The following is a 25,344-nucleotide window of genomic DNA, read 5'->3' on the forward strand; positions in this document are numbered from 1 at the left end:
TTAAGCAGGGTGCATCGATTCTGAATGGGGAAATTGATTAAAGTAGCTTAAATAACATTTCATTAGATTGTGCCCAAAAGCCACAAGGGTCTGAAAATACCACTTTTGCATCAAAGGAGTTCACAGTTCTTGCAAATTACTGTATTTGAACGGGAGTGACCGGATTTGCTTGAACAGTGTTGCACCGCCTTCACAGTCTCAACTGAGACAAATATGTCCGTTGAGTTTTGAACAAAGTATTTTACTGCCAAAAACAAATAATTGCCTCTTGTGTCACTCATGTGGAATATAGCAGAAATGGATCCATTTTGTTTTTGAAAAAGGTCAACGCTTAATCATGTTTTATCCTGCTGTCCAGTTTATGGAAGCTGGTTTCTAGTTCGCCAAGGATTCCCAAGAAGATCAGGCATGTGTTTGGTAGCTACCACCAAAGCTAAATACTTTATCATTAGGGATCCCTTTATCACAAAACTAACAAGAACCCTATGTTAAAAACATTACATTTCTTATTCAAGTAACCTGGGGTCAACTTGCGAAAACTTTCATTTAACACAATGTCCATTCTGTGTTTGGCCCTCAAGGATTTGGCTGCACTTGTGGCGAACGGCACAGTCACCAGTAAGCCTCCGGTCACACTACGGCTGGTTATCCCGGCCAGCCAGTGCGGTTCGCTCATCGGCAAGGGCGGATCCAAAATCAAAGAGATCAGAGAGGTGAGTGCCATTATACCGGCTTTCCATATTCCTATGTTTCTCCTTCTGCTCCAAAGGACGTCTATGTTGGGACTGCTTTCGCCGATGCATATTTCATGGCTTTGGATGCCAGTAAAAGCCCATTTATTTTACATTTATGGTCTCTGGGCTGTCATGAGGTAATATTGAATGGTCCGTCACGCTAAGTTCACAGCATTCTGTAATGCACTTGCAGCAGGAGCGGGGAAAGGGAGGGTTGCTCGAGTTGGGGGAATAGCAAGTGCGTTAAGCTAATCAAAGCAAGAAAGTTTGGAGGCTTTTAAGTTAGAACTCACAGTGTTTGTAGTCCTTCCTGTTCGCTTCATGGGGTTTCTTAAAGTAGCTATTAGGCTACAAGGGTTTTCACAGAAACACTTTGCTTTCGAGTGTGCTCCAACCTAACCATACGTTGGGAACAAATGTTGCCTATAATGAGCAAAATGTAGCAACACACCTTTGTATAAGTGTACTAACATCTACATTAGAAAGCACATTTCATGTGCTTTCTAGATGATACCCTCTCCTACAGGAACACTAACAGCTTGTTCTTCCCATGTCTCAGAAAACAGGAGCTCAGGTCCAGGTGGCTGGAGATCTGCTCCCTAACTCCACAGAGAGAGGAGTGACGATATCCGGCAGTCAAGACGCCATCATCCAGTGTGTCAAACTCATCTGCACTGTAATACTGGAGGTGATTCAACTCTTGAGACTTTTATTAAGCTATTAAGCAATAGCAGATCCATTTGCAGAATTGATATGCATGCATTCACTTAGTAGCGGATGACTATTGTGTGATAGTCCTCAAAGGCTTCCATACTTCAAAGACGGCGTACTTTTATCGGTGTTAGCCATTTTTATGGCTGTTTGCAGCTGTCAAATACTTTTTAGTTAGATGCTTGATCTAACTAACTACGTATTAAAAATCAGTACAGCAATGATTAGCGAACGTGGTTACTCAGATGTCCAAGAGCGTGAAATGAATTTGCTCGCAAATGGTTTTCTTTAATGTTTCAGGAAAAGATTTTACTTTTTAATCGGTGGGATTGCACCGCACACATCCTGCTCTCTCTGTTTTATTGTTGAACGATCAGAAGAGTGGGGCGGTGGTGACGGCTATGAGCCCCATTTTAGGATCCTCGGCTGATCCAAAGATGCAAATTATGCAAAGTCACCCAATGAATATTTTAAAAGAATCTTTTTGTTTAGTTGCTGAGCTGTGAGTCTTCTTCACATCAGTCCTGATTTGAACTCTTCATCTTGTGTTTTATCTTCAATTTATCTGAAAAAATACTTATTATCTATTTTATTCATGTAAGATAATGTCCTCCGGACTTTTACGTTGTCCAGAGAAGCAGTGATTTCTCTTTTTAAATGCTGTTTGTGATACAATCTGGATTGTAATAATTGGCTCCATCATAGTGACGTAAGTCGAATAAAACAGGCTCGGAGTGCACTTCATTCCTGTTCACGTTTGGAAACCCTTCCTCTAATCGCAAATTTTCCATCTGAGAATATCATGAGCAAGCATTAATGCTCTCAAAAGCATTCTGAAACAATCCACCGAATGACTTCCTGTAAGAGGATAATGGTGTGCTTTTAAGTGATGCAACTAATCGATAAATGTGCTGCTTTTGTGCGCTGCGTCAGTATTTCCACTCATTAAGATAATATGTTTAAATGACTTGCTGCTGATTCCTCGGGTACAGAGAAACCTCGGCTTCTATCAATATGATGCTCGCAGTTTGAAACTTTAAGGTGTTTGTCTTAAAAGAGTATTAATTGCTTAACTTTTCGTTTACAGTCTCCTCCGAAGGGTGCTACAATCCCGTACCGCCCCAGTCCCGCTCCAAGTGCGGTTCTTCTAGCTGGAAATCAGGTAAAAACTTCAACATAACAAAAAACGTGAATTTGTCACCAAAAATACCAAGTGTTCACTTTCTCTTCTCATAACACTCATCATTAAGTGTCAAGGTCTTCACACTAATACGATTTTTGTTCCTAAATCTAATCTTTAGGACTGACTGTGCACTGTCATTTAGCAAGTGTCAAAATTTGATCTGTTTAGACCTTCTAGTTATTATTCAGTGGAAACAGAGACAATACAGAGAAAATATTGCATAATAGTATGCGCCCGGATGATTATTGTACTTTTTAAAGTGATACCCCAGCCAAATATCAAAATTACCCCACGATTTACTCAGAGTTACAGTGATATAGCGCAGAGCTACAGTGATATAGCCCAGAGCTACAGTGATATAGCACAGAGCTACTGTAATATAGCACAGAGCTACAGTAATATACCATAGAGCTACAGTAAAATAGCGCAGAGCTACAGTAATATAGCACAGAGCTACTGTAATATAGCACAGAGCTACAGTAATATAGCATAGAGCTACAGTAATATAGCATAGAGCTACAGTAAAATAGCGCAGAGCTACAGTAATATAGCACAGAGCTAAAGTAATATAGCGCAGAGCTACAGCGATATAGCGCAGAGCTACAGCGATATAGCGCAGAGCTACAGCGGTATAGCGCAGAGCTACAGCGGTATAGCGCAGAGCTACAGCGGTATAGCGCAGAGCTACAGCGGTATAGCGCAGAGCTACAGCGGTATAACGCAGAGCTGCAGCGATGTAGCGCAGAGCTACAGAGATATAGCGCAGAGCTACTGTAATATAGCGCAGAGCTACAGTGATATAGCGCAGAGCTACAGTGATATAGCGCAGAGCTACAGCAATATAGCGCAGAGCTACAGTAATATAGCGCAGAGCTACAGTGATATAGCGCAGAGCTACAGTGATATAGCGCAGAGCTACTGTAATATAGCGCAGAGCTACTGTAATATAGCGCAGAGCTACTGTAATATAGCGCAGAGCTACTGTAATATAGCGCAGAGCTACAGTGATATAGCGCAGAGCTACAGTGATATAGCGCAGAGCTACAGTGATATAGCGCAGAGCTACAGTGATATAACGCAGAGCTACAGTGATATAGCGCAGAGCTACAGTGATATAGCGCAGAGCTACAGTGTTATAGCGCAGAGCTACAGTGATATAGCGCAGAGCTACAGTGATATAGCGCAGAGCTACAGTGATATAGCGCAGAGCTGCAGTGATATAGCGCAGAGCTGCAGTGATATAGCGCAGAGCTACAGTGATATAGCGCAGAGCTACAGTGATATAGCGCAGAGCTACAGTGATATAGCGCAGAGCTACAGTAATATAGCGCAGAGCTACAGTAATATAGCGCAGAGCTGCAGTGATATAGCGCAGAGCTACAGTGATATAGCGCAGAGCTACAGTGATATAGCACAGAGCTACAGTGATATAGCACAGAGCTACTGTAATATAGCACAGAGCTACAGTAATATAGCAGGGCTACAGTAATATAGCATAGAGCTACAGTAAAATAGCGCAGAGCTACAGTAATATAGCGCAGAGCTAAACTAATATAGCGCAGAGCTACAGCGATATAGCGCAGAGCTACAGCGATATAGCGCAGAGCTACAGCGGTATAGCGCAGAGCTACAGCGGTATAGCGCAGAGCTACAGCGGTATAACGCAGAGCTGCAGCGATGTAGCGCAGAGCTGCAGCGGTATAGCTCTGCGGTATAGCGCAGAGCTGCAGCGATATAGCACAGAGCTACAGTAATATAGTATTGCCTCACGGCTCCACACAGCTGACAGCACACTGCCTTTATTTACTTTAATAAAGCGATTCTGTCCATCAATGAAGAGTGTTGGTGGGGGGCAGTCAGTGTTTTAGGAAATATTTCTCAAGCTTGTCTGTAGTGTCTGTTCTCGTTTGATATGGAAGGACTGAAAACAACGTTGAGTATTACAAATATAAAGGCCATGGGCCTCAGTTATAAAATGCTGCATAGAAACCGTCCTAAAATTTATCTTACGATCACTTCTCAAAGTGCATACGTATATAGATCATCGCCTTGCAAACAAAGTCTAATTAATGCCACTGACAAATAAAAGCACATCAAAGCCCAAATCCTTTATGAGCGGAGAACAGCTTGTATTTAAAAAAAATCTGCTGCACTCGGACAAGCAAGTGCATACGTCTGTTCAGACCTTGAAGTGGTGCGAATACATTTTCCACCATCGTTTTTATAAAAATGAACGTTGCCATGGATTTTGGCGTATGCACACTCTACGATCAAATCTGTACATATGCACACTTTATGAACGAGTCCCCACAAAACATGTACTTTACATGTGAGCCCTTAAATGAGTTCAGTAAATTTAGCTCTATTTATTAGTTTAAAGGTGCAGTGTGTAGAATTTAGCGGCATCTAGCAGTGAGATTGTGAATTGCAACCAACGGCTCAGTCCACCGTTTACCGAAACAGAGAAGCTACGGTAGCCACCACAGGACAAACATGTTGTTGTCTAAGACAAAATACATTAGTAACAAAATGCGCTCTGTAGAGCAGTTTGTCCATTTAGGGCTACTGTAGAAACATGGCGGCACAAAATGGCGACTTCCATGTACAGGGACAAACGGTGCATGTAAAGTAACAGTTTATTATGTAAGGTCTTTATACACCACTGATAATATAGTTATGAATATTATAGTGCATTTCTGTCAAGAGATCCTTATTAAAGTTACACACTGCACCTTTATGGTAATGTTTGAACACATTTCGTAATTTCAACTCATTCATAAAACAAGCATAACACAATTTTGTGTCAATCATTGGCAAACCCGACTTGCAACAATGGTTGGATTAAATGTGAATTAATTTTTTTTATGAATTAACAATGACTTGCATATAAAAATCCTCAATAGGCATTAATCATTAAACGCAAGACAAAATATATTTCTGATTCATACATTGTTTGCAAAATCAATCTTGCGGAAATTTTCATTACAGATTGTAGATCCCTCACAGATATTTTTCCTACATGTCTAATCTTTTTAGTTTTACCTGGCAATCATTATTTAATTGACATTCTTCAGAAGAGAGTCGAGTGGTCGCTATGTTTATTTATGTTGACACGGCCATTCATTATCAGCACAATTATGCATGAACAACAGTAGCATTAAGCTTAATCAGACTCATGAATATTCATCAGCAATAAAATCACTTTGGAGTCATTCGTAGACGGCGTAATTAATGGAAGTGGCAGAAGCTTTGACGTGTGCACTCACGATACATTGTCTGTTTGATATATTTACCAATCTGTCATGACCAGAGCAAGATTCATGTCTAATAATGAAATTAATATGTACTTCTTTCATTAATGCCTTTTTGTCTGTATTCAAATCACGCTTTGTGATAATGACACCAGTAACAGTGGTTTGTGCGCGCTGCGAATATAAATATTCGTAATGGTGATGACATGCGAATGAAGCCTTGGTTTGTGTCTCTGTCCCCTATTTGCCTTCCTAAGGTTTTCGAAACGTCAGAGTTTGCGTCTCACCCGCTTTTCTCGATGGCTCAGGGCGGGCTGGATCTGCAACAAGTGAGTATCATTTATCCATGACGGATAACACAGATACGTGCTCCCCCCACTTTTTCTTTATTTGCCTCTTCCGCCCCTGCATGGAGGTGGGAATTCTGTTCCCCTTTGTCATTCCTCTTGGCCAGTGTCCTCCCCACATGAGCGAGAGGGCGTGACAGGACAGCAATTACTGTTTTTCAGACTTGAGGTTGTTTCGTTCCATTTGTGCATGGCTTTCCCATCAGCCCTCTGAAATTGTGCTGTTTTTGTTGATGCCGCAAACTTTAACTTGATTTTGTAAAGTTTTGCCAACTTTAAAGGTATCGTAACCCCCATAGACACAATTTTGGTCCCATGGCATTTATGATTTATGCATTTGGCAAATGATAGAAGTTTTATCAGTATGTCTTCCTCGGAAATCAAACACACACACACAACCTTTGTGCTGCTAACACAATGGTCTACCAGTTGAGCTACAGATAAAATCTACTAATGGGCTGTTTAGTATTGGTTCACCCAATTTAGTTTAGTAGTATGGTTCACCCAATAATGAAAATGTTGTTAACCACCCAAATATTGTTCAGTATATTGAAACAAGACATGTCTTGATACACTGATCTTGCCGTTAAGGAATCAGTGATAAATTGGAACAATACTGTGTGGGAACAATCATTAAGGTTCCATTCAATCATCAATCAACAAACAAAAATCCCTGATATTCAATGACTTGGTATTTTCCAAACATTGAAATTCACAGAATTTTGTCCATTTAAAATTCCATGATATTCCTGAAAATTCCATGACCCGGGTTGGGAACCCTGAATTATGTCACACAGCTAACATGGCCTTTTTTGAGAATAAGAAATCCAGGGGTCCATTAAGCAACATGGAGCACAATACATGAGTCATATAAACAAATTTTATGTTAATTTAATTGAGGAGCTCAGATGCAAAATCCGCAGCTCCGTCAAAAAAAGAGATAGTAAATGATATTAATCAAATGCTGGTAACATTGCTGGTAACGTAGTTTGCGCTTATAATAATTCACATTTTGCTAATAATTATATGGAAACATTAGCGGTAACAATCAAGATAAATTGATAGCAAGGCTGCGTCTCAAATGGATCACCTCATGTGAGGCCCTGTCCTAAATGGCGCACTTTATGTGGACTTTCGGCCTCGTGGCCTTAAATTGCGCATGCTCGCTTAGTCTACGAGTCCGTAGGGTGTCCCATCCGTCATTTTTATGCTCATCAGCGCCCCTTTCTTCGGCGAAGCTTTACCACTTTACCAACCCAGAAGTCCTTGCGAAAGAGCAATCAGACGACGGATGGAAGGAGTTCACACTGATGGGCAACTTTTCTTCCTATTTCCAGCGTAATGCTCGAGTCTGTCCCAAAATACGACTCTGGTACACCCTCATGGACTCGCGTCAAGGGTCCCTAAGGTCTGCACTACATGATGTCATCAAAGTGTGGACTCTGAGGAAGTCCATAAGTCCGGAGTGTGCCATTTGGGACAGGGCCTGACTTGCGGTCTTGTGGACTCACAATGGCCGCCACGTGCATGTGTCCATTAAGTCTACAAGACCGTAGGGTGTCCCATTTGTCATTTTAGGTTTGAAAAGGTTGCTCGTGGGCATCCTTGATTCGCACTTTTCCTGAGCCTGCATCTGTGTGGGCTTTCCAACAGACTTCTTAAAAATCAACATTACGTCAGGAAAGTCTGAAGTCTTTAGGGTGCCATTTGGGACAGGGGCTATGACCAATTTACATGAGAAAGAAATAGCTTATCCAAAATGAAAATTCTGTTTTACTTGATAACTTTGTAAAATATAAGCTGGGTTTTCAAAGTAGTCGCAGCAAGATCAGTCATGTGATTTACTTCGGGTTGTACTCATGATGGTAAATACATGATGGCAAAATTTTAATTATGAGTGAACTATTTAAGAGTCGAATTTAAGAATTTGAAGGTGAATCACATGAATTTCCGATACAGACAGATAGCACAACCACCCTAGAGGACTATAAATACAGGGTGAGCTCTGGCATTTCATTGACATTTCGCGGCCCATCTTAATTACAGAAGTCACAAGTTTGGAAAAACATGATGGGTGTAAAACCATTAAACCCAGCAGAGCGGATTTACATTAATTATAAATCCTAAACAGCCACTGGGTGATATTGGGGTAAGACAACTGATGGACATTTAAGAGAGGAGGAAGCAGATTGCATTTTTAAAAGTTTAATCACAACTTTAAAAGCGAAAGAGACCAAAGGGTCATGTATTCCCCCAAACAGTGTTCTCCTAGCGAGCCGTGTCCAGTCACGTTCATTAACCCGACTGTCAGAGACACAAACTAGGGTTCCTCCTTAACATGGACTGCCATTTCTGCATCACTGATCTTTTGATTTTTATCCTCCATTTTCTCCTTCCCTTGTTCTTCTCTCTCTTCCACGTGTTTAAACTTTTAAGCGAGGTTATGCAAGGGAACCTCTGGGAACAGCACGTACTGTAGCGTTCTTCGTAGCGTCTGCCTATTTGGCTTCTTATTCTCTTTGATGTCGAGGCTTTGACTCAAAGATCTTTTGCATTCACATTTGTACACTTTCAAAAAGCTGTGATGGGACATATCAGTATAAGGACATAATATTTTAAGCGAGCACATCAATTCTCTTGGTGAACATGGAGGGCGGCTACAGATCAAACAATGATTTTCTTTAAACATAGCTGGTCGTTCGTCATTGCATATCAGACATCGGACATCACAATAGCTAGTTTTTCTATTTTTAATCTGTAAGATTTTCTTAAATTTGGCTTGTCTTTATGACTTGCATTGTCATATTTTTTTATTTCAAATAGGGTTAGTCAATCACAAGACCGATAAGTAACTTATAGATGTCTCGTGATTAACTAAAACGGGTGGGAAATGCCATTCCATTTTACTCTACTCAAAAAAAAACTGGGTACTGTTTTGGAGATAATGTATGGTAGGGCCATCTGAAATTGATGATTAAGAAAAGTGAGTATTACTTCCCATAAAGAAGCCAGATGGTTAAGTCGCAAGGAGTTAAAAATAAAATCGCTAATGTCAGCAATACAGGAAAATTATTTCAGCAGCAGATAAAGTTATTGCATTCTGATGAATGATTATAAAGACAAAGATTTTCTTTTGAATAAAGCTAAAATAAGTTGTGTGCAATAAGACTTTTTTTTAATATTGTGTTTTTTTCATGATATATTTGTATATTTAATATACAAAAATTAATGTGCCCTCAATGTTTAATCAAAAATGTGAAACAATCTCTCTTTACTTCCGGTCACGAGGAATGGCAAGAAGGTGGGGCGCGGAGAAAGATCACAGCGAATAGCAAAATGACCCAACTTCCAATAATCCAATCAATTGTCGATAGATGATAGCTCATTTCAGAAGCCACTTCACTCGGATATACGTCACGAATGGGAAAATAAGACAATCGCTACTTCCGTTTCATTGTGACTTTAAATTTGCCTAAAGACACATTGACTTATTTTATAAGTGACACTTAGGAAAAACTCTTTTAAACAGGGCCATAGTTTACACTTTTGGTACACACTATAAATATGGGATGATCCTTGTTCAGTTTCCCCCAATTATTTAGATAAAGTGGGTGTAAGATGCTTCACAATGAAAAATAAAGTGCTGAGAAATTCATGTTTCATTAATTTTGTTTATATATGAACTCATCTCTGTTTCTTTCTCAGGCATATACTGTACAAAACCAATATGGCATTCCACACTCAGAGGTAAGAAAAACCTCATCTACTGCATAACGTTTGAGATATGTAAAGTATTAGCTTATTTAAAGTGTCTGAATGAAGAACTGTGTCTGATAAAATGAATTAAATATGTTTCTGTTTTTATCCCAGCTGGCAAAGTTGCACCAGTTGTCCATGCAGCAGGGTCTCGCCCCCATTGCTCAGCCCACAGCCACTCAAGTCCTGTCTGGTATGTTTTCCCAATCCAAGTTCTCTGAAGAATCTTTATATCTAAGACGACAAATCACACAGTTGGTTTTTAGGATCAACTGCTGTTGGCAGGTCTGGTTATGGGTTTACACTTTGTTTCAGGGGTCAAATAAACCCCCACCAAACTGAGTACTGATCTGAGACCAGTTTGTCCATTGTCTAGATCACACTAGGGCTGCACGATACATTGCATGTCAGTTAAGCGGGTTCTTTGATTAGTAGTAAATTGCCATTACCTGCTTTCAGATGGAGCGCCATTTACTACACAAAGCCGTAGTTCACTGACAATCTGTGCAATTTCACATTCATTATTGTTGGCGTATCACCTGTGATAATGAATGCGTTATGGCCCAGCTTGTAAGCGTACTTTGGCTCTTTTTAGTAAACGCCTCTCCATTTGAAAGCAGGTGATGGCGATTTACTACTAATAAAAAAAAAACGACATTACTAACGAGATGCGTGTGAGTTTTGCAAGCGATTTATCGACCCCGAGGACAATGAGACAAACAGACCCAGTTCCTGCTGCTGTGAAGGTTATCACACCACTGATCTACTGACCGTCCTTCAACGAGATGCCCAGCCGATGCCTTACCAATGACCACTGGCAGAACCAGTTTAATTCGCTTACCCGTTCACATACCCTGATAGTATTTATATATATAAATATATATGTATCTCTCTCAGGGTTTTTCTCCTCCTAGGAGTTTTCCCTGTGGACTAGCCAGGAGGGTTTTTCTCCTAGGGGGTTTTTTCATCCCCTGGAGAGTCCGCCACCTTTGGCTTAACTTACTACTTTACTGTATACGTTACATAGTTCACACATAATACACTTTGTAACTGCAAATCCTCATGGGTGCAATTTATTATATTTGTAATGCTGAAGTTTATTGTGCAAAGTTAATGATGACACAAAATTGCTGCGTCCGATACCGCCTACTCCATACTATATAGTAGGCAAAAAGCAGTATGCGAGGCAATTAGTATGTCCAAATTCATAGTATCCCAAAAATGGCAAAAAGTACCCGGATGACCTACCAATTTCAGCAAGATCCCGAAGTGGACCCTTTACTATCCCGTGAGCTTCCGGGAGAGGAGTTATCTCACGAAGAAGGAGGATATCCATTGTTTTATCCAAAAGCGGTGGCCAGCTCTATTTAAATATAAATTCAATTTTATTTTATTTATATAACGCTTTTCACAATTGTTTAATTATTTCAAAGCAGCTTTAAATTAATAGATGCAATAAAAAAACACAAAATCATAAAACATAAGCAGCAGAATACAGCAGTTAAGATTAAAAATACTAGCGAGCGTAGTAATAATGTAACGTATATAAGAGGGTGCTAAGTTAAGCCAATGTCAGCAGACTCCCCAAGGGTTGAAAAAAACCCTAGGAGAAAACCCTGTGGGAAAAGTCCTAGGAGGGGAAAACCCCTTGGGAGATAGCCAGACATAGTTGATTCTATAGAGGATATATTATATAATAGGTACACTTTTTTACAATTTTATGGGGATTCAAACATAATGTATATGTATACACGGAAAAGTAGATTAGACGGGGCAGCTGATGGTCGTTGGTCTGACATCAGCTAGGCATCACGATGGAGGAAGGCGAGTAGATCAGTCGGGTGAAGACCTCCACGGCAGATACATATATTAAAGAGGCACTCTCCAATAAAATTTTTCAACCTCTACCAGATTTTCTAAAATAGGGTGGCTGATTTCTGATACCACTATAAGAACCACTCTAAAAACAAATACTTGCTTGTCAAAAGTCATAAAAGCCACGCAGCATTAGTCAGTGTCCTGTTTGATGAACCCGCACTAATTAACAGAACACCCAACCCATAACCCATTATCCGACAGCAGCACTAATTTGATTTAGTATCCAACCCGAATGTTTGACAAAGACTTCGACCTGAACCAGATCTGTACACTGGGCAATTACAGTTAGAGGTACTATAGTGTTATCTTGTTAAGCGTTATCTTGTGATCTGACTCCACTTTCAATGTGAATGCAGAGAAAATTGTTTTCTCTCTTGTTTATTTTTGCTCCACAAAGTAGATTGAGTTAAATGTTAAACAGGCCCTAGAGTGCAGAGACCCTAAAATATACTCCTTTGGAAGCGCTTGATCTCAGATGTACCAAAAAGCCATCAACCACCCAGGTTCAAGCTAATACACCTGAGCTCCATGAAGCATACGGGCACATGTAGATTAGACCTGCAAAAATGGGCCAAGCCTTACAAGACTTCACAGGCAGCTCCTGGTTCTTTTCACAGCCATTACAAATTTCAAACTAAAGCAAAAGGAGGGACTCTCTCTCTTTTCTTCTCGCTCCGAGCCTCTCGTATTTTTCCATCCAATTATACAGCCACCCCAAGTTATTCTGCAATGCCTTTCAACTTGTCTGGAGATTCCCAACGTTTGTTTAGCAGAAGGTTTGTCGTGCAGGCGCTCCTATAACCAGCAGACTGTTGAACATTAAGGTAAATAAGCAGTTTTGCAGCAAACGTGAGAATCAAAAAATGCCCTGCGAGCAATTGGAGAAGTGGAAATAAATGTAATAGTTGCCCCTCCTGCCGGTAAAACTACGAGAGCACATCCACTCGTGATATGGCTGGGGAATTCGATTATGTCGGAGGTAAAAGCTCATCAGTCAAGGCAATGTTTCAGTCTATTAAATAGGCCCCTGATGGGATGGAAGGCAGTGTTGGGTCTGGACCGCCCGCTGTTACAGGAAGTGGAAGGCTAGCTCTGTCATAAGCGGTTAGGTGATAACATCCAGGTTTATCTATTAGATAGAAGTATGCTCCATGAGAACTGTAAACATCTGTTATGGTGGATAGAATGAATTAAAGTGACAGTAGGCAAGTTACATTGCAAACAAACACTAGGCCTAAGATAAAAGCTTATCTTTATGTAAGTTGGGGGCGTGTTCAACTAAACGTTTAAACGTTTATTTTAAGCCGAGTGCTTGGTTCCTATGATACTTCTGATTTGTCGTTGAACGATGCACCGGTTGATGGTTGTGATATTTGCCCCACCCCTCCTCCACTGTGATTGGACGGCCTAGTAAGAAGTGACATTGACAAGCTGAGCTTTTCTCTCTCGGTTCTCAGCGCTAAGTCTGTGCCAACGCTCAGTGCGGAAAAAACCCGCCAGCTGCTGGCATTTTCGAAAAGCGCGGCGCTTCAATTGAAAAACATACGCCGGCGTAAATCCCTTGGTGTGCACGCCCCCTTAATGTCGGACGACATCAAACTGACATTTAAATTATTATTATTATTTATTACTATTACTATAAGCTTACCGAAGTAGATAAGGGTGAGGTAAGTAGACTTCAAGAAGAACCGAGCCTTTAAACGCAAGCTATTGGTTTTGCAAATATTGTCAAGCACAGTCAGGCAGCTTAAATGAGCGACTAGTGGCACAAAAATTACACTTCACCTTTAACAAAGAGTTTATCACATAAGCTAAAGTCACTTGAAACTGTCACTTATCTTTTCCCACGTTTCCCCGGAGAAAGAAAGATAAGTACTGTGTATGGTGGGAGAGAGGAAAAGGGCACGTGACTTTACTCTGAAATGAGATTCTTACAAATGTACTGCAAAAGAAAGAAGAAAATAGTAAATTAAAGACATACTGTAAGCAAACAAACACACTGAAGTGATTTCTCCCGTGCTTTGTAAACCTGGTATCTGTTCGTCTTCCAGGCATGGACTCCAGCTCCCAGACGGCATCACAAGAACTCCTCATTCCAAACGACGTAAGAGATCTTTACTTTTGTTGCACATGTTTCTTTTTTTAAGGGGGCGAATGTTTGTAAAGCCGTGCTTTCATCTTTAGAGTTTTAATTGGGATAATGAGATTAAAATCTGAAGATGTTCATTATAAAATCTCTTCGCAGAAGGAAATCAGGGCAGCATTGCTTTCTTGTGCTGCTTGGTCATCCAGAATTACATAATTACATACCTTTTTTTGTTTGTTTCATAAAATACACGACCCGTGCTTTAATTAGCTTTCTGTCAGTTGTATGAGGTCCAGTTCAACCCAGTCATGGCGTCTGATGTGCATAGCATTGCTTTGCTGTCAAAACAGAGATGGTAAATAAAGCCTCAGCCGTTTGTCAGAGCCGGCACTCCGGGGGCATGCGGGACGTTCCCTTCATGCCTGTTGACTGTGGCTCCCTCTCGCCCCACATCTCTCTAAGATCACATGATTCATGGACTGGCAGAGAACCCAGTATAGACTCTGACCACACATTCAACCTATAATTACAGCTGCTCTTGCAGGTGTAGTAGTCATCTAGTAATATTTGTGGGTTTTAGTAAAACAGTTGGTCTGGAAGTATCGGTTTCGAAATAAAGCACTGTGCCTGTTATGGATCCACATTTTTTTCTTTAAAATGCATTTCCGGTACAAATGCACCGATATAAAAAATTTCACTGATTGACGATTATTCAGACCGATATCTGCTGATACCGATAGTATGGTGGTTTTATTAACTTGCATTAACTAAATTCTGAAGATTATTTTTCTTAATGTTATTCATGCACATAATAACCATTCATATTGAAGATTAAACTAGTGAGAGCTTAAATTCATTGCATTTTACTCTTTTGATTGACAGGATATATCGTCCATGACTATCGGCTGTTTTTAAACTATCGGCAGATAGTGCGAAAAATTGCTTTTTTTAACCAATGCCGATTACTAGCCCTTATCGGTGCATCTCTAATTTCCAGTAGTATTAATTTTAAACCTGGAATCCGCAACTTTTGCCTCTCTATCGCCATCTCTGTTTAAAACATAACATTGCAGGTAACTTTACATTCTTTATGTGGATTGAAGTCGAATGAAATCAGACTTACCTTTATACAAAAATCGTATCGGACAGTTCATACAGATCATGAATAAAAATAATTCACAACCATCATTATAATACTAATGTACTCGCTCAATACTTTTTTTATGTCATTGTGATTTGTGAACTCATCGATCATCCAGCAACAATTTCCCAGACAGCAGGGGACTCCGGGCCGAATCCACCCGAAGTCAGCAGTTCCGGCGCGAAGTCATTTGCTGTCTGGGTTTGTACAACTACGTAGGTTGCACAAGTGCATTTGTGCAGTTATTCCTAGTGAATCACCTTCAATTTAGTGTCAAATCAGTGTCTTTATTTGGGAATTGGAATTTTAGTAATTCCGGCTAAAGTGGTTGGGCAAGTTATTTTGTTATCGAGGCAGATTACTCACACTGATTTGAAGTGAATCAGCATTTGCAAAGTTGACTGGATGCATTATCTGGAGCGATCCGGTACGAGCGTTAATCATTGATTACCTTCAGGCACTCGGGAACATTAAGATTCGGCTCGTATCAGACCGACATCAGCCTTAAATGAAACTTGACTTTCCTCAATATATTCCTAAGCCGCTAGACCTCATTTCTAAACCTCGGCAAACATTACAAGATAAACTTCAAAGAAACTGCATCAGTTTTTCCAATCAGGGGCCAACGTAGCACACTCGTACAGTCATATTCCCGCACAAATGCATAAACAGGGAGAAGGAGAGCATGTATTATTGAAATACCCTCACAGCAATGCGATTCCAAAGCAAGGCGACATCAAACAGACATCAAACGGCTGGCAGAAGAAGTTGTTTATCATTCTCAATCAGGTTTCTCTCTACAGACGACCTGCTATTTCCGTGGCAAAGATCCCCGTTAAATCACCACGAACACGTTGCAATTATACCGGGATCAGATGGGAGCTTGAGAGCGAGGCAGTTGCGGGGGATTCAGCTGGGTCCATAAGTCAGATATCTACCTGCTCTGCGAGAGGCGGATGGGAATTTTGGCAACATTGCTTTTAGCTGGCGGGAGACATATCCTCCCCAGATTTTCATAAATTAAAGCCGACAATGGCTGTACACTTAAAATAGACCTGTCTCCAGCTCGGCTAGAGTATATGCATGTCTCCTGCTTAGATTTGACCCATAGCTTATGGTTGTCACCCTTGTGGGATTGATTGATACAATGAGCCACTGTGAGCCTTTTTTTGTGGTTTGTAGTGCACCCAAGTATATTTTCAAGAGTACCTTGACTGTAGTTTAACGAAAATGAGTACCATTTTTATGGGTGTTTGTTTATATGTCCTGTGGCTCTGAGACACGTGAATAACTCATGGCTTTTTCTAAATGAAGGATGTCGGTAAGATGTATGGTGCAGTACACGGGGCATATTCTGGAATGCTCTGTATCAAGGTGGCAGCGGCCTACTACACACGCTTGCCTACAATCAGCAGCGCCATTAATAGACCCCGGGCACTGGGGAGAGCTGTGTGACGAATCAGAGGCTTTGACGTCTGAATGACTTGTGAGGAAAGGAATGCTTTGTGGAGGAACACGTAGACTCGTTCACACATTTCCATCCACACACTTGTAGTGAAGGTTGGGGGCTGGGACATGAGGTTAACAAAAGACAAGCTGTCAGTCATTTGAATGATAAACCTCCGACTCATCCTTGTTAGGGTCACTTCACTTTATCATCATCTAGGCTTGACACCAAGCCATAGGGGTCACCCAACCCCCTTGCCCTCTTCTTGCAACTGTATTTCCTGCAATTTCAAATTTAGGGAATAACCAGAAATAACTGGTCCACCATCAAGTGTGGTGTGCTGATTTGTCCCCAACCGGCTGCTGTAATAGACCAAAGCCAGCTAAGTTCTTGCTTTTCATCAGTCTTCTTGCTTTGCAAGCACCCAACATTTTCGAAAGCCGGATGCGCCACATAGGATGAATTGAGTTCACCACCTGTCATCGGTTTAAACCGTCTAGATCCACAAAATAAACAGAACCATTAGCGGATGCTCGGTACAGAGGCAGCGCCATGCGTAGGCACAGCCTTGTCAGATGAATGCATTGATAAACCGGCACCTTCTTGACTCGGCGACCTACAGCAGTATTCACAGTAATGCAGAGGCAAATGTGACGGCATGCACACCACAATAGACCGAATTGTTGGTCTAGAAACGCATTAGATATAGGCATGGGACCGCAAACGGTGATCCGGAAAATCAATAGTCACTTAGCAACGCAAGAGGGTGGGTAGGATTATATGTCATGTTTTATGAATTTTGACAGGATTGCAGTTGACCAAGCGCTGGGGACGTTCTAGCTGTCCCAGTTGTAGCTATGCAATATTTTGGTTCGTACAGTTGATATGTTTGTCTGATTAGGTTTGGGAATCGATAACCGCTTTCATTTTTCAGAAATACCAAATCGTTTTGATAGCGTTCGGTACTGATCATTGTTCTTCAATGCCTTAAGCTGTTTGTGTTTCCTGAATTACAATTCAGGGGAAGTGCTGGATCTACAACACAACGTCAAGAGAAATTATGATTTATGAGTCTGAATTTAATGCAATAAAAAGAAACTCAAGGTTGCTGGAAAAAGCTATAAATAAACTATATTAAATTGCCCACGCTTGTTGCATGCAACAAATATCCAGCAGTATACCGATCATAAACAGACTGTTATGAGCAGGTACATCTGTCAATAGGACTAATGAATCTTAAACTTGTGAGTTATGTCCATCTCCAGGGCTGATAGCCAATTTTCTTACTGTATATTTTGATGGGATGCAATTTAGAGATCTAATAATGAGATTTAAGAGATCTAATAATGAATCCACATTTTTCCAACAGCTAATTGGTTCAATAATCGGCAGGCAGGGTACAAAAATCAACGAGATCCGTCAGGTATCCGGGGCCCAGATTAAAATCGGCAGTCAACTGGACAGCACCAGTGACCGACACGTCACCATCACAGGCTCCCCAATCAGCATCAACCTGGCCCAGTATCTAATCACATCTTGGTAAGCACTGGACGCCAACCCATCATAACCGACCCAGGGTGTTCCTACCTAACAACTATGTATGTCTATCAAGGGTTGCATTTGACTACATGATGCTGACCAATTTTGACATGCTTGACTTATGGGAGTATTCTGTTTGGGTCTTTCCACTCTATAGTTTGCTGGTCGTATGTGAGCAAAGGCGTAGCACAACTACAAAGCAAGATGATGTGGAGGGTGAGGGATTAATTGGCCAGGTTTCAAGCCAGAAGCTTGTTAGAGCGAAGGCAGGGCTGCCTCATAGACAGACTGTAATTTTCTTCCACGAGGTCTATGCGGTTTCTAATTTGATAAAATGTTGTGGCAGGCAAGAAAGATTTTTTTTACTCTGAAAAGGCTTCCCTGTTATTGCCGTAGCATGATGTAATTCGCTAATGTAAGAAAATTGATAGTTTCGTTTCTTTATGAAAATGACATTTTTAAGGCCAATTCAGTTAACACAAGGTAGAATTGGTTAAACACTCACAAATCAAACAGGAAGGAGAGAAATGTATAAGTTTTGTTAGTTAAAAGTTCAAATAGGGACAACCAAAATTTAAACTGTGGACCTAAGCATATTCACTATAATGAGGAAATTGAATAAATTAGACTCCACTCGAAATGAGAGACTCATTCAACAAGTAGTTACTGCCGTTTCAGATGGAGAAATAATAGATGCAGTGGCATGGACTCGACTACATATTAATTCTCCCACCAAATTATGACTCAGCAAGTTGATGGGGAGCAATAATTAGGTCTTGAATGAAATATTCATGCTTGTCTCAGGTGTGTTCAACAAGCAGACTGGTGCATAATGTCAAACCCATTCTGAGAAGCCCCTCATTATTTTATTGGAGGTTGTTTTGTTTGTTTGAAGATTTTTTGGAAAGATTTTGTTGTTTTGATTATGTCTTAATATTATTGAGTTTCTCATTAGTTGAAGTCATATTACTTTAGTTTTTTGCAGATCACGGAGGCACTCCTTAATGAGTTCAAGCCAAAATCAAACATGATTATTTATTTCCTGAAGGTCTTATCGGTAGACGTCAGTGTCACTTTCTAACAGTACTTTATTTGATTGCTGTTTCCGTGCATTGCATCAGATTGTTCTGCATATTGAACACACCCCCACTTGATTTTGTGACATGACATCGATTGAACATAAGCCCTTTAATGTCAACAAACAAATCGCACTTTTGATTACATGCATTTGCAATTTGTAACGTGTTGACAAATGCATCTTCTTCTTTTTTTTTGACGACTTTGTACACTGCAAACTATTTTCTTAATCAGTATTTTTGTGTGGTTTTAAAAAATGAAGAAAAATCTGAGAATCAAACCTGCGTAAGACTCGATATAATATAGGCTATCTTGAATTTTTTGACTCCATTGGCAAACTGTTTTCATGTTTTAGGCCCTGTCCCAAATGGCCCACTTCATGTGGACTTTCGGTCTAGTGGCCTTAAATTGCACGCGCTCGCTTAAGCCAGGGATACACTGCATGATTATTGGCTGTCCCAGACGAAAGATTGCCATCGTAAAACAATCGTCGCGATTTCTGTGATCGTGGCTCTTCATCGGTGGTCCTATGTCGTACAATGAAAGAGGTTCAAAGACGTCCGTTTTCCCAGTCTTGCGTCCAAAGATAGCCTACTATAGTTTTCTGACAGTGTCAGAAATTTGGCATGATCACCGCACAGTGTGTTTGCTGCTATGACCTGCGTGCTGGTATTTGTTTACCACGAGCACATGCTGGTGACGTTGCGCTAACGTGTGACGCAGCCGCCAAAGCTTCCCTGTCATCATCGTACAGTCTACATGCCTGTCGCACCCAAGTTTAAATGATCCATGTCGCACAGTGCGATAAGGTAATGATCTTATAGGAGGGCAAAAATCCTGCAGTGTATTCCAGGCTTAAGTCTACGAGTCTGTAGGGCAGGGTTCCCCAAATCTTACCCTGGAGGGCCGGAGCACTGCAGAGTTTAGCTCCAACCCTGATCAAACACACCTGAGCAAGCTAATCAAGTTCTTCATGATCACTAGAAAATCACAGGTGGGTAAGTTTGATTAGGGTTGGAGCTAAACTATGTAGTGCTCCAGTCCTTCATGGTAAGATTTGGGGAACCCTGCTGTAGGGTGTCCCATCTATCATTTATAAGCTCCAAAGTGTGCTCATCAATACCCTCTTTGCACACTTGATGCTGTCTTCGGCGAAGTCCGCACTGCAGCAGGTTTCGTGCACTTTACCAACCCAGAAGTCCTTGCGAAAGAGAAATCAGACCAATCAGACGACGGAAGGGAGGAGTTCACACTGATGAGCAACTTCTATTCCTTTTTCCGGTGTGACACTCGTGTCTGTTCCAAAATATGACTCCATTGCAACCTCTTGGACTTGCGTCAAGGGTCCTTAAGGTCTGCACTACATGATGTTATCAAAGGCCCTGTCCCAAATGGCACACCTTTCGGTCTCGTGGCCTTAAATTGCGCGTGCTCGCTTAGTCTACGAGCCCATAGGGTGTCCCATCTGTCATTTTTATGCTTTAAATTGTGCTCATCAGACCTTTGCCCCCTTGATGCGGTCTCCGGCAAAGCCCGCACTGCAGCAGGATTCGCGCACTTTACCAACCCAAGTCCTTGCGTAAGAGCAATCAGACCAATCCGACGATGGAAGGGAGGAGTTCACACCGACGGGCAACTTCTCTTCCTATTTCCGGCGTGATGCTCGAGTCTGTCCCAAAACACGACTCCTGTGCACCCACGTGGACCCGCATCAAGGGTCCCTAAAGTCTGCACTCTATGATGTCATCAAAGTGTGGACTCTGAGGAGGACCACGAGTCCGGAGTGTGCCATTTGGGACAGGGCCATAGACTTTCAAAACAAGAAAACTATTTGCAAATGTGAATAAACTGAATTCAGGATAAAATCCAAGTCTTATGGATGTTTTGCTTCTGAGGTAAATGTCTTTTTTACTGGAAAACGAGCCAAAAATACTGATTTAAGATGATTTGTTTGCAGTGTAAATTTAAAAGAAATGCTACTGAAATTGAAATCATTTTGTTTCTTTTTCCTAAGCCCCTACCCACGCCATCACCCCGAATTAAACAGCTCCTTTCCCATGAGTGCAAAGGTCCCCCCTCAAATAATCTGTTGCAACCACCAGCAAAACACACCTCTCTTATGATTTTCGTTTCTGTTTTTCTTTTCGATTTTCGTTTGTTTTTTCTCAATTTTTGTTTAACATGTCTTTTATTTGACCTTCTAACCCTTCTCCATTCGCCTCCCTCTCCTGTTCCTCCACCCTCCTCCCCTCCACCTCCTCCCCCTCCCTTCCTCGTACAGTTTAGAGACCGCCAAATCCACTGCCCAGTCCTCCTCCATGTCGACCCCTGTAGACCTCAACATGAGCTTCACCCAGACTGCTCCCCATGCATCGTCCTCTGCCGCAGCCCTGGCAGCGATGGGTGGCCTGCCCCACGCTCCAATCTTGGGCGCCCCCTATACCCTTCCCCTCTCCAGCCTCCTGGGAATCAAATCCGTCCCCTTCCTGGCACTCTCGGCACCTGCCGCCAGCGCAGCGGCCGCTGCCCCCTCTCACGGCACCCTGGCTTCCTACACCGCCAAGATCTCTTCCGCTAACGGCATCAAGAAACCGGAGCGACAGAAGTTCGCACCCTACTGAGGAACTTCCACCAATTTCCAGTGACAAGGATCCTTTTCCTCTAGCCTGATGTAGCCGTGTAGTCGAAAACCGAAAGTACCAATTTGTTTTTGTTTTGTAGCTCGTCCTGAGAAAGGTAGGAAAATAATGGCATCATTTGTTTTACGTTGTTTTCTGGCTGAGGTAGCCGCTAAAGCCATAGACTATTCCTAATCTCCTATTTTCCCGAAATCTTTACACACGTTTGTCTGCTCTTATTTATTGATAACAATGAAATATTCCCGCAAAGAGTTTATAACGTACGACACTGTTGACTGATGCTAATCTCTTATTATGTATCAGCTTTTATACAATATGATGTCTGTGAATGCTTCTGTATACAACTTTCAGATTTTTCTTTTTTTTAGAAATCTGTATTAAATTAAAAATATGGAGAAAAATGTTTTTAAAATGACAACAGATCTAAACCTCGCTTTTGTGTTAAATTTTTACGTTTCGTTCACATTCGTTTTAAAATGTTATTTATTTTATTTATTGTACGTATTGAGTGTTTCTTTTACGATCAATGTTTGTTTTCTGTAACAGCTGCAGGTAAAAAAACAAAAACAAAAAAAATCTTTAAATATCTTCCATTCGATCATGGTTACACACATTCTGACACGCATCTGAGTAACCAAGAACAAGACCGATCTTTCTGGAAAGCGTCCAGCGCCACAGTGAAGTCTAGCATAATAAAAGTCCAAATACTGAACGTTACACAGGTAGCTATTCTTTCTGAACTCGTACGGACGCTCACGTCCGTGTCAGGGGGTTTCGTCACTGTTTCTGACGGCGTAAAAGACTACTATGCATGGTGACTTCCCTTGTCGTAAACTAATGCTGCATGTTGACTCGGCCCCTTACGCGCACACACTAGCAACGACTTTTAAAATAGGCAGTGTTGCAGAAGAGCAATATTGGTTCCAGAGTGCTAAAACACACCGATTTAGATGTAAACATACTGTAGCTACAGTCATTATGATTATGCTCGATCACAAGAGTATATTACACAGACTTCCTATTTGTTTTTCTTTTTATTAAAATTAATATAGAAAATATCACACTTATTTTTCTAAAACTAGAGTCCTAAAATTGAATGTGACCACTCATTCACACTTAGATGTTGTGTAACCTTGTCATTTGATTTCTTTCATAGGTTATTTGTTTAGATATACTTCTCTCAAACGTCTGTCCCATACTCATTTGCATGAATTTAACTTGGCGTCTATGCAAAACATCTCGGGGTGGTTCAGCGAAGTATCCTATGTCAACAGCCCAGAACAAACCATTGTTGAGAAAGAGCTGATTGACAAAACCCGAACCCAAGAACAATGATGCTTTTACGAACCATTCTTTGTATAATATATATATATACACACACATGAATATATACGTTGTATTATATCCATACTTCCCATTCCGAAGCCTAACACGTAACCACCCTTTCACAAACTACTGTATATGAAATGACACAGTGTGGCCATGACATGCACTGTTGCACTTCACAACGAGAGTTCGGAAAACCGTTCGGATGCTTGAATTTTCAGAGGTTTGGGAAGGTTTGTCAGCCTCGACATAAATGTAACTTCTGTTTTAGTTCCATTCATCATTGCCATACAAATGAATAATAAACACTGTATTAACGTAATTCAGCCTCTTTTGTCCTCTTTTAGCTGTGTGGAGCAGCATTGATAACTGGGAACGTGTGGGCCAGAAGTCACAATGACTAATTTTGTTTTTGGTACATTAAAGGATATTGTTTAAAACTTAAACATTGCATAAACAAGCTAGTTTAACAACTAACTATTTTATAATAAAAGTGTTTTATTAACGCAGGAAGCCACTAAAGCAAAAAGTTACAATGATTTTACAAGATTTTACAGATATTGCCGGCAACGACCAAAGCTCCTCAATGCAAAAAAAATGACTTTGATACTAAGTATTTTTGTCTTGTTTTCAGAAAAAATATGTATTTTCTTGATGAGCAAGATGACCAAAGAAAATAAGTCTAGTTTTTAGACAAAAAATATAAACTTTAAGTAAATTAGTGCTTAAAACAAGCAAAAAATAAATAAATCAGCCAATGCAATAAGAAAAATTTTGTAGATTTTTTTGCTTGCACTGTAAAAAATGTCTGTAGAAATTACAGTATTAATGGGTATTACTGGCAACTAGCTGCCAGTAACTTACTGTAGATTTTACATTTATGTTATTTACTGGCAACATTTTGTTCAAAGTTAAATGAACATGAAACGTTTTTTGACTTTATCTTCTACAGTAAGTTACTGGCAACCAGCTGCAAAATTACAGCAAATTTTTTAGAGTGTGTTTTAACCACAAATTCACTTAAATTTTATATTGTTTTGTCTAAAAACTAGATTTTTTTTCCCAGATCATTTTGCTCATTGAGAAAATACATCTTAATTTAATTTTCAAGAAAAATATCTTACTTTTTTTGTCTTGTTTTCAGTAAAAATTGTTAAATTAAGATGCTTTTTCTTCATGAATAAAACGTCCCAAGAAAATAAGTCTAGTTTTTAGACCAAAAATATCAAATTTAAGTGATTTTGTGCATAAAACAAGCAAAAAAATCTGCCAATGGTGTAAGTAAAAAAAATCTTGAATATTTTTCTTAAACACTAAATTTAAGAAAAATTAGCTTACCCCATTGGCAGATTTTTTTGCTTGTTTTATGCATAAAATCACTTAAATTTGATATTTTTGGTCTAAAAACTAGACTTATTTTTCTAGGTAATTTTGCTCATTAGTACAAAACATCTTAATTTAAGAATTTTTAGATATTGTTACTGAAAAAAAGACAAAAATACTAAAAAAGAAAGTCATCTTAACGGTTGTAAAATCAATGGCTCATTGGCTTTTTTAGTTGGCAAAAGTACTATGATACACTGCAAAAAATGATTTTCAAGGAAAAAAATCTTAGTATTTTTGTCTTGTTTTCAGTAAAAATATCAAAAAATTCTTAAATTAAGATGCTTTGTCTTAATGAGCAAAATAACCTAGAAAAATAAGTCTAGTTGTTAGACCAAAAATATCAAATTTAAGTGATTTTATGCATAAAACAAGCAAAAAAAAATCTGCTAATGGGGTAAGCAAATTTTTCTTGAATTTAGTGTTTAAGAAAAATATTCAAGATTTTTTTACTTACACCATTGGCAGATTTTTTTGCTTGTTTTATGCACAAAATCACTTGATATTTTTGGTCTAAAAACTAGACTTATTTTCTTGGGACGTTTTACTCATCAAGAAAAGCATCTAAATTTAACAATTTTTACTGAAAACAAGACAAAAATACTAAGATTTTTTTTCTTGAAAATCATTTTTTTTTTTGCAGTGTAAAAGGCACAAATGTTCAATAAATGTATTATCCATGGGTCTGTTGAATGCTTTATTCTGATTGGTTAAGAAATGTTCCATGTGTATGCATTATTTTTCAATGAACACACACCTGACCTGTCAAATGTCTTAAAATAACCACCAGAGCAATTTTAGTTTTTTGGTATAAGCGTGGTACCCCTGGTGTAACTCCGCTTTGCG

General features: G+C 40.1%; 1 protein-coding gene across 3 annotated transcripts in view; it reads left to right on the top strand.

Moving 5' to 3' along the window:
- Nucleotides 1-23,437, top strand: part of LOC141363076 (poly(rC)-binding protein 4-like) — a 99,601-nt gene extending 76,164 nt beyond the window's left edge. Inside the window, exons 6-14 of one of the 3 annotated variants that reach the window (XM_073865577.1) lie at nt 582-713; nt 1,294-1,422; nt 2,533-2,607; nt 6,137-6,208; nt 9,932-9,973; nt 10,097-10,175; nt 13,912-13,964; nt 17,904-18,073; nt 21,165-21,425. In XM_073865577.1, the coding sequence (XP_073721678.1) occupies nt 582-713; nt 1,294-1,422; nt 2,533-2,607; nt 6,137-6,208; nt 9,932-9,973; nt 10,097-10,175; nt 13,912-13,964; nt 17,904-18,073; nt 21,165-21,273 (861 nt within the window). In that variant the 3' untranslated portion in view covers nt 21,274-21,425. The other 2 variants (XM_073865575.1, XM_073865576.1) reach the window with 2 other exon arrangements.
- The last annotated feature ends 1,907 nt before the right edge of the window (nt 23,438-25,344 follow it).

This window comes from Misgurnus anguillicaudatus, unplaced genomic scaffold, assembly GCF_027580225.2.
Source record: "Misgurnus anguillicaudatus unplaced genomic scaffold, ASM2758022v2 HiC_scaffold_32, whole genome shotgun sequence".
Taxonomy (NCBI): domain Eukaryota; kingdom Metazoa; phylum Chordata; class Actinopteri; order Cypriniformes; family Cobitidae; genus Misgurnus; species Misgurnus anguillicaudatus.